This window comes from Strongylocentrotus purpuratus, unplaced genomic scaffold (genome assembly GCF_000002235.5).
Source record: "Strongylocentrotus purpuratus isolate Spur 01 unplaced genomic scaffold, Spur_5.0 spur5_scaffold_2, whole genome shotgun sequence".
Classification (NCBI taxonomy): domain Eukaryota; kingdom Metazoa; phylum Echinodermata; class Echinoidea; order Camarodonta; family Strongylocentrotidae; genus Strongylocentrotus; species Strongylocentrotus purpuratus.
The window spans coordinates 16,650,740-16,669,000 of NW_022145605.1; the positions used below are offsets into that span (position 1 = coordinate 16,650,740).

Below are 18,261 nucleotides of genomic sequence, written 5' to 3' on the forward strand. Positions count from 1 at the left end.
CAAGAGTCTAATGAGCTAGAGATACGGAAACGAACGGTGATGTAATGTGACAGCCTTTGTGATAATCTTGGCAGCAGGAAAATGGTCGAGTTTGGCATCATACGCATCAATCATTCGGATAATCAGAGAGACTGGTGATCAAGCTAATGTGCTCTTCACTGTAAAATTCTGCAATCATTGTAAACATCAGTTTTGAGACTTTCAAAGTTTCTTTTTAGCATACATGTGAATGTAGAAATCATTGGAAATGGGGAGATATACAATCAATTAGTATTGACTCTTTTACCCACGTTGTAGGTATTCTAGATTGAAACATGCTTTGTGTTCTAATGATGGATGCTATTTCCGATTGAATCCATTGTCAATGGAACCAAGCAAAATTGTTTATAATCATGGCATTCCTTGGCAAGTTGCATCATCTTCATAATTTCATACAAAGATAAGAGTTGACATACATATTTGGTATAGTCTTTTTTACGGATTTAGAGCCAAGTTTTTGATGAATTTTCTACCTTGATATTTGTCCATGCATGTATCATGTATTGAAAACCAAGTGTCCCCCTCCTCAATAATCTACTGAAATATCAGACACTTTTGTAAGTTGCTGAAACAGATGACAAGAAAGTTCCATGAATACACGTAATAATGCTTCAATTATATTATTTTGCATTACCGGTACTATTAAACTTTTATAAATCTGGACACTCGGCAAAAGGGAGATGACCTTTCTTTAAATTTCAGATAAACAAAACACAACAAATTAGTAGCTGGGAATCATATTTCTCCTTTTTTGGCATTCAAATTTGAATAAGAATTTATTTACAAATAAGATTATATTTGTACAATTTTCATTTCAGGAATATTTAGAAATCATTGATACAGATAACTAATGAAAAAAGCCATATATGGTTTCAAGATAAATTGGTCTTGAAATAAATAACTTCTGAAATACACAAATGCATCTTAGGATAAAATGTTTTTTCATGTTTATGTGAGCAAATTACTGGTAAATAATTACACATTGTTGTTGTCATCGTCATATGAGAACATTGCCTCATCTTAAAATATAAAGTATCCTTCAAAATGTGTAACTGGAAAAAGGATTAGCTAGTAGTACTATAATAGATGGATTAAAGCGTATTTTACAAAAAATATCAACAATTTTATAAGCAGTGACAATCGTCATTTAGAATACAATGTTCTCTTTAGTACTCAGATCAAGGTATTATGTGAAGTCAAGGTGATATAGTAAGGATGGTAATTTCAAACGTGTGTTAAACATTAATACAATATCTGTTTTTAAAATTGTATCAAATCTAAACCATGAAGCAATTTATGCCCCATACTCTTCTCCTACTCAAACTTAATAATGCCGAACAATTCATAAGCTACATTAAATTCATACATTTCTTGAAGAAAAAAAAAGAAACCTTTTCCAATGATTGTTACTTATTAGCATAATATACAAGACCTAAAAGAGTACATCATGTTTTAATTTATAACATATTTCAGTTTCTATCTGGAGCAGGTACACATATGATTTATAAACAGTTATAAATCTGTCAACAGAATTATATTGCACAATTGATTTTGTATTTGAATTAGAATATACATCATGTACCCATGTTAAAATAATTATAATTGGGAAAAGAATCAATTATAATTTAATGGTCATAAATACTGTACCCTATGAATATGTCTTGAATAAACCAATAACTAAAATTTCAATGTGCCTAATACTATGTTTCGTTTCAGGGAGTGTTCATATGGTTGTTAATTTATCCTGGGCAGCTTGCATCCTCTTTCTTGCCTTCTGAAATAAATCTGTAAAAAGAAAGAAACAAAATTGGAGTCACTTTTTTTGTATAGTCCCTCTTGTTATGAAACCATCACTATGATTTGTCACTTCACGTGTCATAAGTAACCATTTTTTCTTTCTTTCATTCATGATTGTATTATCTGTTGAGAGTCAGAAGGGCACTAGCTCATAGACTTTTGCACAGAGTTAATGCCTTTTTGGCTACCACCAGATGACATATATGCTGAAAAAAAATAATCTAGACTATGTACAAATCAATTCACTACACTGGCAATTTCAGCCATTTCCAAAGGTTGGAGTCATAAACAGGTTTGATTAAAGTGAGAAGATTGGAGGATCTATAAAGTGCACAATATTAAGTGTTGATGTTTTGTTTTTTTCAACTACTGAGAAAGCAAGTATAGGTTGTAGAAAATTCCCATTCACCTGACCAACAATCTCAAGTCACATCCATGGGACTTGGTAGTTGAGCATTAATGCCAAAATGTACAAAAGGGCAATGGTTTTGGACCTTGGTTTTGAAACCTTAGATCTCAAAGTTACAAGATATTCAATTCAAAGTAATATTTATTTTCTACCATTTCATTTTCCACATCACCAAAATACTGAGTAATAAATGTGTGCGTACATAATGACATGAGCAATTTTAAAAGCAAACTAACAGTTTGACAGTCACTAACAGTCACCCAAAGAAAATTCACGACAACTGATTATTATGGATAAATTATATGTGGATGGAAAGATTTTCTCTTGAAAAACATGAATAATTTGCTGAAAAATCATATAGATATCATGAAAAGGCGTTAAATATCAATTTTGTGGCTAGCTGTGTCTCGCATGTGACGTCACAAATCTTGACGCTCTAGGGAGGACCCCTGAAGGCAGAAAATCTGGATCTCAAAATAACATTTTGGAGAGATGATTACTGCGGGCCCCAAACATATTTTGAAGAGGGAAGTTGTTATATTTGATCTGTAAGGCTTCCCCTTCGCAATGATATGAATTTTGCATCAATTCAAAACACTTTTGATTCTTTCGGTGACTACTTTAAAGCATAGAACAATATGTTCCACCACTGAATTACCAAAACCTGGAAACTAAACAATTCAACTTCTCCACAGATGTGACTGATTGAGACCATGCCTAAAGCCTAAACTCCCTGATCACTCCCCTGGAAGAAAAAAATATGCAAATTTTGGCAAAATAAGAGGACTTACCTAGTACACCTGCTACTGAGGACTGCACTGTCATCCCACTGCATAGAAAAAACATTAAAAACTTTAGATAGCAACTTTCAATTTCCGGTCATAAATATCTTGATAATCAGACAGGCGATCGGCTTGTAAAAGTCATATGATTCCTGACTGACCTAAAAGTGTATAATTATGGTTGCAGCATTGAGTTAAGACTAGGATTTTGTTTAGAATCTGAGGCAAAAATTCCAAAACCCATGAAAGATCAAAAGTTAAAATTACATGGGTAACAAGATTTTACACAAGAGGTAGAGCCCTTTTCAATATCCAGTTCACATTGGAACTACTGTACGGTATACAAAAAACACTGATTGATAAAGTTGTTATGGTAATCTAATAATGGTACATCTGTAACAAAAACCATTCCTCTGGGTATGGTTAATCTTTTGCAAAGTTTTAGGTTTATATTGATCTTCCTCATCTACATGTACAACTCACACAGAGGAAAATATTGATAAACACTTCATGACTCATGGTGGGACCACAGACACAAATTCCAAATAATATTAAAGCATTTAAAGGTACTATGTCCCATTTGCAGGCCAAAGAAATGAAAGGTTAAATTCCAATGGCATTTGAAAGTCACTCAATAGTGTCTGACAGTGAAGTCTAAAAGGTAAACAGGTTTCCTTACATAATTTAAATACTAGGGTACTGCTAATGTTTAAATTTCACAAATAGGACATACATGTCATATTCATAATTCCTGCAAAGTTCTACAGAATTTGATGTTGGCTGCAAAAGGGACATAGTATCGTTAACACTTATGTTAATAAAGAAGGTTGATTGATATGATTCTGACTTTTCCCTTTTCAGGACAATAAAGAAAGTACCGTTTGTACTCACCCTAATCTGTCAATCAAAGTTCCAACATTCTTTCGTGATGAGATCTGATCCATGAAGGCCCTGTAATACAGCAAGAATGTGACGTAATATTAAATATACATTAAACGGGTAGCTATGGAACCTTCCCTACTTGTCAATTCATTAAATATGAGACCTTTTGTTAGAGGATAACTAGACATAAAACATTCATAAGGAAAGAAAGAAAGAAAAAAAGAGAAAAATAAAGATGAGAAAATTCACAAAATATATTTGCAAAGGCAGATAATAAAAAAAATCTGTTAATTTGTATTTAAATTAGCAGGAGTATAAATTTCAGTGTTCTTACAGTGATTCAGATGTTTTCAGCCCTGACTCACCAGATATTGCAATCTTTCATTCAACATTTTTTGTAAACACTATAAACTCAGTGCCATTGTCAGGACGCAATAAAATTCATGATCGTAGTCCAAGTCAACATGGGCTAGGGGTAACAAAAGAGTGATAACAGTCATCATATGATATCCCAAAATATTTTGGTACAGATATCGGAGCCCTTACCTGCTCTGTTGCATGAGGTTCAGTTTCACAGTCACACTCCCCGTCGTCTCCGTCTTGAGTCCGAAGCGACTCAGCACCTTGCCATCGTGGGTGAGAGGCACCGAGACATAGCTGGGGTCCTCCAGCTCCGGGGAGCCACCGATGAAGAAACGCCTCATGTCATCGTATGAGCTCTTGCCCAATGGTCGCCACATCTTCACCTCGAATGTGTAGGTACCTGAAGTAGGAATTTGAGGAAATACCAAGGAACGATATCACTGGTTGTGTACTAGTCTTAGTTAGGTTATTATATCAGGGGAGGATGATATAATACTGGCCCAACCTGCTATTTTGTTTTCTCTTAGAGTTACAGATTCAAGTGATGATTATTTAACTCTACACTCAGTGCCAAAATATAAGACTTTTGCTTGGTTTGAATTATAAAAAGGAAAATATTAAGGATGTGTATTATTAGCTAAATGATGAGCGAGAAAAAGATTATGAAATGAAGCATAAACAATTCGAAACGCTGTTATAAAATCATAGCCTAATATTTGACTTTCCCCCTGTACTCTACCATATACTGTGAGTATAAATGTTCCGTACTGATACTTATTCATTAATTTCTAAAAATGAAGGGTACAGTGACAACCCTTTTTACCATTAACCAATGCCTAAAGAACTCCTACATACCAGGATTCGGGGGTACAGTGATGCACCCATAGCCCTCGGTCCTGTACCTCTGCCAGGTATCCAGTGACAGGACCTCCAGGAAGAGCTGAGGCCACTTAGGAAAAGTGCCTAACCAAAGCCTAAATAACTCCTACTTACCAGGATTCGGGGGTACAGTGATGCACCCATAGCCCTCTGTCCTGTACCTCTGCCAGGTATCCAGGGACAGGACCTCCAGGAGCCACTTAGGAAGGGTGTCTAACCAATGCCTAATACTCCTACTTACCAGGATTCGGGGGTACAGTGATGCACCCGTAGCCCTCTGTCCTGTACCTCTGCCAGGTATCCAGCGACAGGACCTCTAGGAAGAGTTGGGGCCACTTAGGAAGGGTGTCCTGGTCCTCCTCGGTGAACTCATTCATCTGATAGTAAAGCTCCATCTCAAACGGGTGACTGAAGTTGGACGTGTATTCCTAAGAGAGTGTACAACATTTAAAGGCATCGTTTAACAATGTTAAATCTGAGATGCATGGCCCTACGTGCTACCAGTGTCTGTGATATGGTGTAATATTGAAGCCCTAAACAAAAATTATGCTTCAAAATGATCAAGAAGTGCCTCAAAAAAGTAAAAATCTTTGAGTGACCAGTTTTCCCCAATGGACTGTAGTGTTGCAAAAACCTTTAGGAAAACGCAAAATTTGGTTTCAATTTCTAATCATAAATAACTTGATAATCAGACAGCTTGTAAAAGTCATGGGGTTCCTAACTGACCTAAAGGTTTATAATTATCATTGCAGCATGAGCTAAATCCAGGATTTTGTTTCGGAATCTGAGGCAATGTTACAGAGTCAATTTCTTCGTCATGTAATTGTTTACGTCTTATTGTTTCCAGTCATTACATGTTTTAATAAATGTTGTCTCTGTTGCAGTTATTTTGCTTTGATTTTTTATGTATACTATAATCTTTTCACACTTATTATAATCTGAGGGGTCCACAACTTACAAGCTTTGCTTTTCAGTGGACCTCTCCATTTCCTCAAAATATAAATGCAGTTAAATTTATAATTCAAAAACTCAATTCAATTCAAATTCAAAGGGCTAGCATACTCACTCTATTAATCTCCTTGGTAAAACAGGTTTGTGTAACTCCAGATAACATCTGAGCCCTATCAGCTGCCCAATCTAATCAAGAATTGAATAATAAAACAAATTAAGTGACAAATGATTTTTGTGATATAAATTTTATATTCACCTGCAAAGAAAGAACATAATCAGCTTGCTTTTTATTGTGCTGATTATGAATTGAGATTGATGGCTTCACAGCCTGAGCATATTGTACCACCTAATCACCTCCTTTGTTCAGGGGGTACCAATACAGAAATAGAAAGAGAAGAAACACATACATATACAAATTTATGTGAAAGAAAGAAAATCAGGGATGTGGTTTTATCAAATCAAGACAAATATCAAGGGTATTCTTTCTTTTTAATCGTTAAATCTATCTTTAATTTATTAAAATGTTCTTGGAAGGTACACCAAATAACTTGTCTAGATTAAAATCTTTATTTTAAAGGGATTGGATAACTTTGTCTCAGATTCTGAAACAAAATCCTGGATTTAGCTCATGCTGCAATGATAATTTTAAACCTTTAGGCCAGTCAGGAATCCCATGACTTTTACAAGCCGATCGCCTGTCTGATTATCAATATACTTATGATTGGAAATCGAAATCAAATTTTGCGTCTTCCTAACTGTTTTCATAACACTACAGTCTATTGGGGAAAACGAGTTTGGTAAAACCGGTCACTCAAAGATTCTTAATTTTTTGAGGCACTTCTTGATCATTTTGAAGTCCAATTTTTTAGGGCTTCAATATTACACCATATCACAGGCACTGATAACACGTAGGGCCGTGCATCTCAGATTTAACATTGTTAAACGAAGCCTTTAAATGGAAGAAGGAACTTACGTCTAGGTAGTTCCACAAAGTAGTGGACATAGAGCCCATCGTACTCAAAGTTCTTAGCCGACACTATCTCGCCAAGGATGCACAACCTCAATGTACTAGGGGGTGCCTGTATAACAAATCATGAGAAATGAAAGATATATTTATATAGAGAGGCAGAAGAGACATTACAATCAACAAGTAAGCTCATTACTTATATTTTAGAATTATATAAACTACGGTAAACATGTTCAGGTTAGGTGTCTCCAGTCACAGAAGGTTATCAGGCATAGGCCTTTGAGAAATGCATCTGTGTTATGAAGTTTGTGATCTTACCTCAAAGTTGTTAAAAGGTATTGAGAGTAGAATGCTTCTCAAGGATATTTCACTAACTGCTGACCTTTCACATTATATTAAACTAAAAATTAAACTTGATCTAGGCCTTTAAGAGAGGGAACTTTAGTATGAAGTAGTATACTGCTCTGATCCTACATAAAAGTGCAGACAATTTTAAGAAGGATATAGTTCAATGATTAATGCAAACAATCACAAAAGGACAGCATTTCAAAGTTCTCTGTTGGAACAACAAGGGACAAATGGATATTCAAATTAAAATAGTAGTACCATCAAAAAAGAACTGCAATGCCCATATGATGATATCCCATACAAACGCCCCCCCCCCAAAAAAAAAACGACAGCATTTCTAACTTCTCTATCGGAACGACAATGTACAAATGTACATTCAAATTAAAAAAGCACTACCATCATTACAGAACTGCAATGCCCATACCTGATACAAGCGCAAACAAACGCAGAATGACAGCAGTTCTCTATCGGAACGACAATAAAAATGTACATTCAACTAATATAGCAGTACCACCATCACAATAAAGACTTGTAATACCCATACCTGCTCAAAGTCTTGCCCCACGTACGCCGTGATGATGTCCGTGTGTCTCTGGAGCAGTTCATGGTACATCTTGTTCTCCCTGGCCTGCTCCTTGGAGCTCATGGACTTGGACGCCAAGGTCAGGGTGTACTGGAAGGTGTCCCGCCCAGCCGAGTCGGTCACGATGGTGTAAGGGTCACGATGATGGGTGAAGTCGGGGGAAACAGTGATGACTCCCCCCATGGATACCTGACATTGGATGAAAGACACATGTGGTTATTTCTACAATGGCTAGTAAAAATTGAATGACGGGTGTCAGAAAGTACTGAAAGGTGTCCCGCCCAGCCGAGTCGGTCACGATGGTGTAAGGGTCGCGATTGATGGGTGAAGTCGGGGGAAACCGTGATGACTCCCCCCATGGATTCCTGTCATTAGATGGGAACACATGTGGTTACTTCTACAATGGCCATTACTTATTGAATGACAGGTGTCAATAAGGACTGGAAGGTGTACCACCATGCCATGTTTCAAATTCAAATACTCGTAGAACTATACTTTTTTCAACAAACTACAAACAAGACAGTCGAGGCACCTGTTTAAAAGTCGCAGAAACAGAAGATTACACACATTTGAGTAAAATACTTATGGCGATGTTCTTGGCTTTGCCCATTGGTATATCCGAAGGTAAAAGAAGTATAAATAACCTTTCTCATTCCTTTCTTTTAACTTTTTAGATTGTAGTTATTCTTTTTTTTTAGAGGGAGAGAGGTAATGTCTCTTTTTCCTTTTTCCTTTCCTGTTTTCCAATGTCTACAGTGTTTCTTTTTGTCTATCTTCTCTTCCCTTTCCTTATAATATCATTATGACACCATGAAGTGACTAGAACAACAAAAACTATAAAATGTTGATATTCTTACCTTAATGGTACATAAAGTACACTCATCTTCTTCTTTAGGTTCACTAAAAAGAAAATATATAAATGGGAATAAATAATCCTATATGATAAGATCATAAACATTTAAATTGTTAAATCCTCAGAATGTATATATACTAAACTAATTTAATGGCATTTGGTTACCCTTTTTGGAGCTTGACAAATGCTTAACCAGGCACTACTAAAGAAGCAAACTATTTTTGTCAAAATATGTTCACAAAACAGGGCTCTATTTCCTTACAGGTAGGCAGTCAAATCAACCATAATTTTAATGGTGTTGAGGGATACATGAATGACACTAACACCACACTTACACTACATTAGAATTTACACTGGAAACTCCAATCCTACATACGTATCCACAACACCAAGATAAAGCATGTTATACATGGCATTGATAGGTAAATTATTGACACTAACACTATACAAGCATGGATACATCAATCAATACAACTAATACAACACTACCACTACACTACCAAAACACTAACACTACACTTGCCACCACACTATATTAGCACAAGCAGTAGATTTTGATTCTACATACCTATCCATAATACCAAGATCAGCCATGATGTACATGGTGTTCATGGGTGTATCACCTTAACACCACACTTACACTGGAATCCAATCCTACATACTTATCCATATCACTAACAAAATTCAAGCTGTACATGGTGTTGATGGAAATATCAATACAACTTACGTAATACAACACTACCACTACACTACCACTACACTACCAAAACAATAACACCAAACTTCCCTCACACTATATTAGCACTTACACTAACACTTTTAATTCTACATACCTATCCATAACACCGAGGTCAGCCATGATGTACATGGTGTTCATGGGTGTATCGATGACATGAGAACTCTTCTTCTGTTCCTCAGAAGGTCTCTCTACCACCAAGTTGGTCCTCCTCTGCATCAACATCGGATCTCCTTGCCTAAACATTCAATTTCAAAGTGAAAATTAAATTATTTACAACAGCTTTATGATATGAGAAAAATCAAATTAAATGCAAACAAAAGACTTCCATTAAATCCCCACTACACTACTTACAGCTACTTGCGCCCTCTATATAGTAAGCAATGCATAATTGGTGCCTGTTGGTCCCCTATGATCCTCTTTTTCTTATATGAATTGAGAGCAGATTTGATGAGGTAACCACCTGTCAGTGACCTTGAAGGGAGGTATAATCCCCCCTGGCCAAACTTGTACAGACAGGCTTTAACCAGATGCTTCTTCAACCAAATAAGAACACAAATAAAATTGCAGAGACCACAGGAAGAGCGGCATTAATACTGATGTGGCAATCACGGGCAAACAAGACAAAATTATCACTATTACTAAAATAATCCTAAAGGTTTGAGAGATTTGGTTGTTGATGCATCAGTGAATCACAAAGAATCATATTCATTTTTCATTTTCAGTCTTTGATGTCAGAGTAAGCCAAAAATGTTCTTATGGTATCCAATCAATCAAAAAAAAAATCACTGCTTTATCAATACAAAAGCAAGGTATGGGGATAACTGCACAATAATCAATCTATAATACTACAAGCACACTCAGTCCGGTTCTTTTAGATTACTTATCCAAGTTTATTTCAAATCAGTTGTAATAAAACAAAAGCTTTCTAATTACAACTTATTGTAATCGATATTACTGCCAGAGCTGGCTCAAAGATGGATCTCAATACTAATCTCTGACCTCTATATCTTTGAAAAACTTTTACAGAAAGTTCAGTTTTGACAAATATGTGTCAATCTCCATATCAATGTTTCCTATGTATTGATAGTGGCTATTCAATCATTTCTCTTGGCAACAATAGAGAAGGAATAACTGACTGGCCTGAAGATACTTACGCATCTCTCGTTCTTCTCTCCATCTTCTTTCTTCTCCTTACATTTCTCATCTTCTCTGCTAGAAATGAAGGTTCTTCGTTCGGTGAGGTGGTTGTGAGACTTTCCTGCATAATGAAAATAAACAAGAGGACCTATTGATCTAGAAGTTCTAGGACAAGAGCAGCAATTTGTCAAGGAATAAGTCTTCAGCGACTGGACAATGGTGCACTTTGTATAACTTTGGCTATAGATAATTTGAAGGCTTTTGCCTCTTTATCACACTCTGTGCTAATATTTTCCTCAAAATGTCTGTTTAAAATTCTGAGAAATTATATAATGTATGCACAATTCAATGAATGGGACAGATTTTTTTCATTGCGATTGTACTGATTCCCTTTAAAGAGAATTATATCCATTGTGGCAACATACATACCATCCACACACAGAGCAATTGGTTATGTTTAGAACTTATATTTTTTAGCTGTAATCAAAATTCCATTTTTGTTAAACATGTGTGCACGAAATTGGTCTAACTATTAAGCAAGTTTCAGATAATGATTCAAACAGCTCTATTAATTTAGTACTTGACGATAATCATGATTATTTTATATGAATTTTCCAGCCACAATAAAGTTAAGAAGAAGATGGATAAGGGTAGTAAACCGGCATAAAAGAGCACAATCCTGGTTTTAATCCCACTATTTTCTTGTGTGTCAATGGGCCTAGAGTTCTAATCAAATCAAGACATGCTATGATTTTATAACCATGATTAGAATCTCCATTTTTGGTATGTGTGTGTCTAACCAAAATTACCACCAATTAATTGTATTTGGATCACAAATCATACTACACAAATGATTTGTTGGATTTAAAAAATAACTGATTATTTGTCATTTTTGTGCCACAATAAATGTCGGAGGATGTGAGATAAGGAAATGGAGTGTATATCCACAAATAAACAGACGCAATAAGAGTGCTATTTTAATCCTGGTTCAAATACCACAATTTTCTCAAGTGTGAATGGACCCAGAGTTCTCCTAACCTAATCAAATCAAGGTCGTACCTCTTCCTTGTGGGTAAAGCTATCATAATCGGTATAGCTGAAGATGCGCTTGGTTTTCCTGCCTCCTTCGGCCTTCTGTTGCTTGATATCGGTGAAGTACTTCTGCTCCAGGGGCCCCTCGCAGGACGCCTCGTTGGAGTAGAGCTGCACCTCCCGGCGGCTGAACACCTTCTCCTGCCAGTCAAAGATGTAGAGATCCTCATTCTCTGTGTTTGGCTGTTCTTCTGGAATAAGGGCATGAAGAATTATATAATTCATATATGCAAATCAATAGAGTAGTAGTGGTGGTAATGGTAATGAGGATGATGATAATAATGATAATGACAAAATGACAATAACAAAACTACTACAGTGAAACCTGTCTATAAAGACCACCCAAGAGAGACAAGATAAGTGGTTTTTATGTACAGGTTCCTTTAGTACATGTTTCATTGAAAAACCATTTTCAAGGGACAAAAAAATGTGGTCTTTGTATACAGGTGGTCACTCAAGCAGGTTTGACTGTACTACCATCACTACTACTACTAATACTACTTCTACTAATGATAATACCACTAATAATGATAATAATAGTAATAATACTGATGATGATGACAATGATGAAAACAATAATAATAAAAACATTATCTACATAATGTTCACATATAAATTCCAAAACTGTTTCAATTACCCTATAATGTACAACTATTTTCCTGGCTTTGTTTATGTTGGAAGTATTGAATTTGGCTCATATTGTGCAAATGTTGATGTTTTCTGCTCACGTATCTCATTTCTTTCAAGAGCTCTGGGTCAAAATGAGACAGACTACAAACTAAAATTTAAACAACTACAAACTAAACTGTACAATTCGTATTCATCTTCAGCATCTTTCTTGCTCTTCTCTTTTTTGCATACACAACAAAAATTCAGTCAGAAAGCAAAGAGAACACGATTTTACTGCCATCATTTTTATTGCTCTCCTTTCCTTTGCTTTCTTCAAAACAAAAGTAACCCAAAAAAAAAAAAAACAATAAAAGCACAGAAAATACAATTTTCATTTCATTCCTTCCTTCCTTCCTTCCTTCCTTCCCACCGATGTTCTATCCTTTTCATCATTTTCAAGGTGTAATACTAAAATATAAGAACATTTTTATTTTGTCTAGCGTACCTTTTATTTGATTGTTCTTCTATGATTATAAACACAACAATATAGCTTCTAATATATTTTTACAATGTGTGACCAAAACAAATTTTCATGTATTCTTGTGAATTTGATGAATATAAAGAATTTTATTTTATTTTATTTTATTTGACTTTCATCGTCCTTCTTGCCCTTTTTCATGTATTCTTGTGAATTTCTTACCCTTTTCATGTATTCTTGTGAATTTGATGAATATAAAGAATTTAATTTAATTTAATTTAATTTGACTTTCATCGTCCTTCTTACCCTCCTGTGCTTTACTCCCCTCTCCTCCTCCTCCAGCAGCACCGGATTTCTTCCGAAGGGGTTTCAGGGGAATCCCCTCTTGCCCTTCTGCCACGTCCTCATTCCTATTACCTCCTGGCAATACGGCTTTAGGCACCAGACTGGATCCTGTTACTCTCTTCAAGTGTACTCTGCAAGAAGATAATTACTGATACATAGTTGAAAGAGTCATTGCTGGGACCCATTTCACAAAGCCTTTTTTTCAATGACAAATGACAAAAATCAGTGACAAATCCGCTGATAACCAATCAGAAGCAAGGATTTCATTAGCTTATAACAAAAACTGTCATTTGTCACTGATGACAAGTTTTGAGAAACGCCCCCCTGGAGTATACCCTCATGCAATCTGAGATCAAATTTACATAATTCTCTTTAAATGTCCAGAAATTGAGACCAATTTTACAGGGAGTGATCAATTACTAATGCTGCCCCTGGACTTTGGAACACTTTTCCATCCTGTATGAAGGAAGCATGGACAAGTTATAAGTTTAAAACTCTCCTCAAAACATACTTGTTTAAACAGAAGTTTAAACAGAGTTACAGTTGGGCATTTATGGCACCTATTTCTTCCTTTTATAAAGAGATACTACTGCAGTGATATGCGCTCTAAAAGCACTGTAGTATTACTAGTTACGACATCACCTGATCAGCATTACCTACTCATATGCCAAAAGCTATGCGGGACTGTGTCAAACATTCACCTTCGATTTGTGACTTAATAGAAATCACATACATAAACGTACCGTATTTGGAGATTTTTAATGGGATCCAGAGATCGATAATAAGATGTTCCAAAATCTCCTGCAGAATCATCTCCCATGATGCAACAATCAGACTTGTTGTACAGACATCTGGAATAGGAATAATGCAAGAAGTCATTAAATATAATAAATAACACACAGTCATAGGTCTAGACGTGATTAGAGCTTTCAAAAAGTAGAGAGAATTTGATTATTCATCAGTTGCACTAACATTATTCTTACCATTCACCACATGCTTCGACAACCAAATGCAGCTATGATTGGCAATGGATGATATCAGAGTTATTGGCCCGAATTCACAAAGGAGGTTTGTCGACAAACCTTGGACAAACCTCCTTTTGTTTCGCCAAACCTCCTTTTGTTCTTTACAAACCAGGTTTGTAAAAAAACGTGTAAAAACGCATCATATGACGTACGAAAACCTTCTTTGTGAATTCGGGCCAAAGTGTCTCACACAGAGATCAAAAACAATTGCAACATGTGATTTGGCTCTTGTGAGCGTTCAGAGATATTATGTACCTCGGTCAGGTCCAGGGGTTCACAAAAAAGTTGAATCTAAGATTTAAAAGAACTCTTTGAGACACACAGGCACAGCTCATTTTCCATTTACCTTTCGAAAAATTCAAAGAGAAAGACCAAAGTTTTTTGTTCCAGTTAGTAACAAAAAAATTCAATGATGTGATCATCACTTTTGATGTTCGACTGTGAATTTATAGTTTGCACTGTATGCATGTGAAATATGATACCCTTATGATGCTATTTCGTTTAACGTCATTTGTAATGCAATGTTAAGTGTAGGCCGAAATAACACATCCTTTACATTTTACATTACATAAAATCTATTGTGTGGGACCACACATTACTAATTTTACCTCTCGTCCGCTTTTCAGACCTCTCTTTCTCTACATTTTCACGTAATTAATCAATAAGGCCACTAACTAACTTATCGTGAGAAAAAAAATGTACATTTCAATCTAAAACTATGTTAAACACATACCTGCTCAACAAACTCGTCAGGAGAAACAGTGGATCCGAAAGTCGAAAGATTAATTTTATAAAAACACAAACAATGTCAAAATCTGACTCAACGCTAGATGGCGGTGTTTAAAAAAGTAGTAAAAAATTTTCTATGAAATAGTCCTGAAATATTTTTATTCATGAGAGATATGAACAGGATCTCTATGAAAATATTGCAGATTTTGAAGGAAGTATCAATTTGTAACAAAGGCACATAAGATACTGAGGCATATTGAAAACGGACAGATTTCTCATACATGTATTCAATATCTAAAAAAGATAATGTAACGAAGGGGGAGGGGTGAGGGGAGGGGGTAGGGGAGGGGGGTGGAGCCACTTTATGGCATAGGCGCCAACATTTTTAATTTTAATCCCAGAGAACCATCAAATTTAAGGCTTTGCTTTCAGCGGAGGGAAGGGGGTTGTGACATGCTAATCCTGGTCACAACTCCAACTCCCCCTTAATCCCCCAGTCGCGTTAAAAATATCTGTCGGCGAAATCGGGGATCTAGTCGATATATATATATAATTTTTATATACCGGGTATATATTATTTTTTTTTTGGGGGGGGTAAAATATATCCCCTTGAAAATAGTATTCCGGCGAAGTACCGAGAAAATTATGTTTTATTAGCGTTATGTAGATTCTTTCCATAAAAAAGTTGAGTTCGATGTGCCCCGGCCCCTCCACTCAGTTTAGGGTACGCATTCATGTTCCCTCCTTTTGAAAACACCCCGTAAGTCCGGTGTGTAAAGTTTTTTTTTGTGTATGAACGAGCCGGACTTTGGTGCGTGAAAAATACCCCTTTACCGGACATTTTGGTAACACGCATGGTATCCCGGCCTCCGTTCACGGAGTGGGGGGGGGGGATGTGCCTCTGTTTAACTGAAGAAAAAAAAATGTAACTGGGCCTTCTAATACTTAAAAAAACCAATATGGCTGAAGTCATGGCATTGACAAAAATAGCACATTTTGGAAGAATAAAATACACCTTACGCTTAAATATCGGAATCCACTTTTAAAAGAGGTATTCAACTATAACTTTGGAGTGAATTAAAGTATAATTTGGTGCGGATTTAACTCTAGGAAGTGCTCCTGATAACTCCCAAATAGTGGATTTACACCATGGGTGTCGATCCTTACGTAATACCTATTCATCAGGGGGGATGAATGAATAGATCATCCCCCCCCCCCCCCCCTGATGATGAGGTATCAGTTACGGATCGACACCCATGATTTACACTCTTTTGAGAGGAAATAAAAGATTCTCTCCTGAACATAATTATGCCTCGTCAAACAGGGAAAGTGGTGTTTCATAATCATGTGGCGTTTTTTTTTTGGAGAAAGCAATACAAAATTGTCTCCATTTGAATAGTCCTAAACTTACTGAAGAGAGTGATCGTGGTTTTGCCCCGAATTGTACGTCAGGTAAATGACAGTTTCCCTTTCCAAAATTGCATAGCTAAATTTGTAATGAGTTGAATCGAACATTTTTTAGTATAGGAGGCTTGAAGGCAGTCATGCGGGGTCAAAGTTTAGTAAAAGGGTACTTTGGCGGATTTTTTAATTCATGAATCATGATCCCTGAATTAAAAAATCCGCCCCTGTCCCATATAAAAAGGTTTTCAGTTTGTAAATGTGTATGATACAGCAAAACCTCTTCATTCTTTCAAAATTTGGTTCATGGGCTAGAATTGGGGGGGGGGGGGGACATTTTCTCCAGGTTCCTGACAACGCGATCCAGACGAAAATTGTGTATAGGTTATTAATAATTATAAAACAGCAATTTTTTTCTTCCTTTTTACAAAGGTTGATGCATGGGCTAGATGGGGGAATGACTTGTCTTGTGGTCGCTTTTCCCGGGCTCTTGGGGCTTAACCTGACGGCTCAGACTGAGCTGACGACCTTTTTATTGTCAGCTTTTAAGACCGGGGTGGGCGGGTTGGGGGTACTCATCATTTGGACGAGGGTGTGTGGCTGTTCAAGCGTCTGTACCCATATGTTTTAGGGTCATGTGGGCAGAAAATGGTACCCATAATAGGGAATTTTTTGCGGGATTTTGCATCTTGAATTTTCACTTTAGTGAGATTATGTGTGCGATATTAATCCTGAAGAAAATAGTAACCCATTAATAAGGCCAATATCTAAAAAGAAAGTGGGGGCATGTTTTGCAGTTCAACTAAATCATACCCCATGTTTTTTGCACAAAAAAAACCCCATGCATTAGAGCCGCATACAGGCGCGGATCCAGGATTTCTTAGGGGAGGGGGCCCAACTTTTTTTTTTTTTTGCTCCCGAAAATTTGAAAATCTCGCCGGCCGAAAAGTCGCTCAGTGGGGGGGGGGGGGGGGGGGGGGGGGGGGGGGGGAGGGGGGGGTACAGAGCACAATTTTTTTTTTTTTTTTTTTTTTTGCTCCCGAAAATTTGAAAATCGCGCCGGCCGAAAAGTCGCTCAGGGGGGGGGGGGGGGGGGGGGGGGGGGGGGGGGGGGGGGGGGGGGGGGTACAGAGCACAATTTTTTTTTTTTTTTTTTTTTTTTGCTCCCGAAAATTTGAAAATCGCGCCGGCCGAAAAGTCGCTCAGGGGGGGGGGGGGGGGGGGGGGGGGGGGGGGGTACAGAGCACAATTTTTTTTTTTTTTTTGCCCCCGAAAATTTGAAAAACGCGCCGGCCAAAAATTCGCTCAGTGGGGGGGGGGGGGGGGGGGGGGGGGGGGTAGTGAGCACATTTTTTTTTTTGATCCTCAAAAAAATTTCAATTTGCACCCCCCCCTTGAGCGCCAGGGGGGGGGGCCCAACCCCCAAAAAAGGTAAAAATCATGTGATTTTACATGATTTTTTTCTCAAGGGGGGGGGCCCGGGCCCCCTGGGCCCCCCCCCCTGGATCCGCCACTGGTCGCATATGCCGCATATCCCCCGGGGGGGGGGGGGGTTAAGTCCAAGGAGTCAGATCTCATGGACTGGAAGGGGTGAACTTTTTGGGCATCTTATTCTAGGTCTATTTAATGATAACGCAAACATGTACAAGAAATCTTAGATGCAAAAGATTCCCATCCATGTGCTTTATTACCAATTGGAAATTATCTATAGATAATGTTTAATATATTAAACATTTCAAGTTTTCTTTATGTTAATTGTTACAACAACAAAAAAAAAAAAAAACAAAAAAAAAAAAAAAAAAAAAATCTGTCTCATTTCTAATCCAAAATTGATTCACATATAATTATGTGTC

General features: G+C 36.9%; 1 protein-coding gene across 2 annotated transcripts; it reads right to left on the reverse strand.

Moving 5' to 3' along the window:
• Nucleotides 1-1,346: 1,346 nt before the first annotated feature.
• LOC582600 (Meckel syndrome type 1 protein) lies at nt 1,347-15,099 on the reverse strand. 2 transcript variants are annotated; one of them, XM_011680294.2, is made up of 16 exons: nt 15,012-15,099; nt 13,997-14,104; nt 13,215-13,384; nt 11,789-12,012; nt 10,747-10,850; nt 9,687-9,827; nt 8,858-8,900; nt 7,962-8,189; nt 7,076-7,181; nt 6,218-6,288; nt 5,488-5,579; nt 5,128-5,222; nt 4,456-4,672; nt 3,919-3,978; nt 3,037-3,074; nt 1,347-1,824 (listed from the first exon to the last, which is right to left on the reverse strand). In XM_011680294.2, exons 2-16 carry the CDS (start codon nt 14,071-14,073, stop codon nt 1,763-1,765), a joined length of 1,728 nt encoding a protein of 575 aa, XP_011678596.1. In that variant the 5' UTR covers nt 14,074-14,104; nt 15,012-15,099; the 3' UTR covers nt 1,347-1,762. The 2 variants fall into 2 exon arrangements, with proteins under 2 accessions (XP_011678596.1, XP_011678597.1); XM_011680295.2 differs by lacking the exon at nt 5,128-5,222 and having other exon boundaries at nt 5,393-5,579.
• Between the last annotated feature and the right edge of the window lie 3,162 nt (nt 15,100-18,261).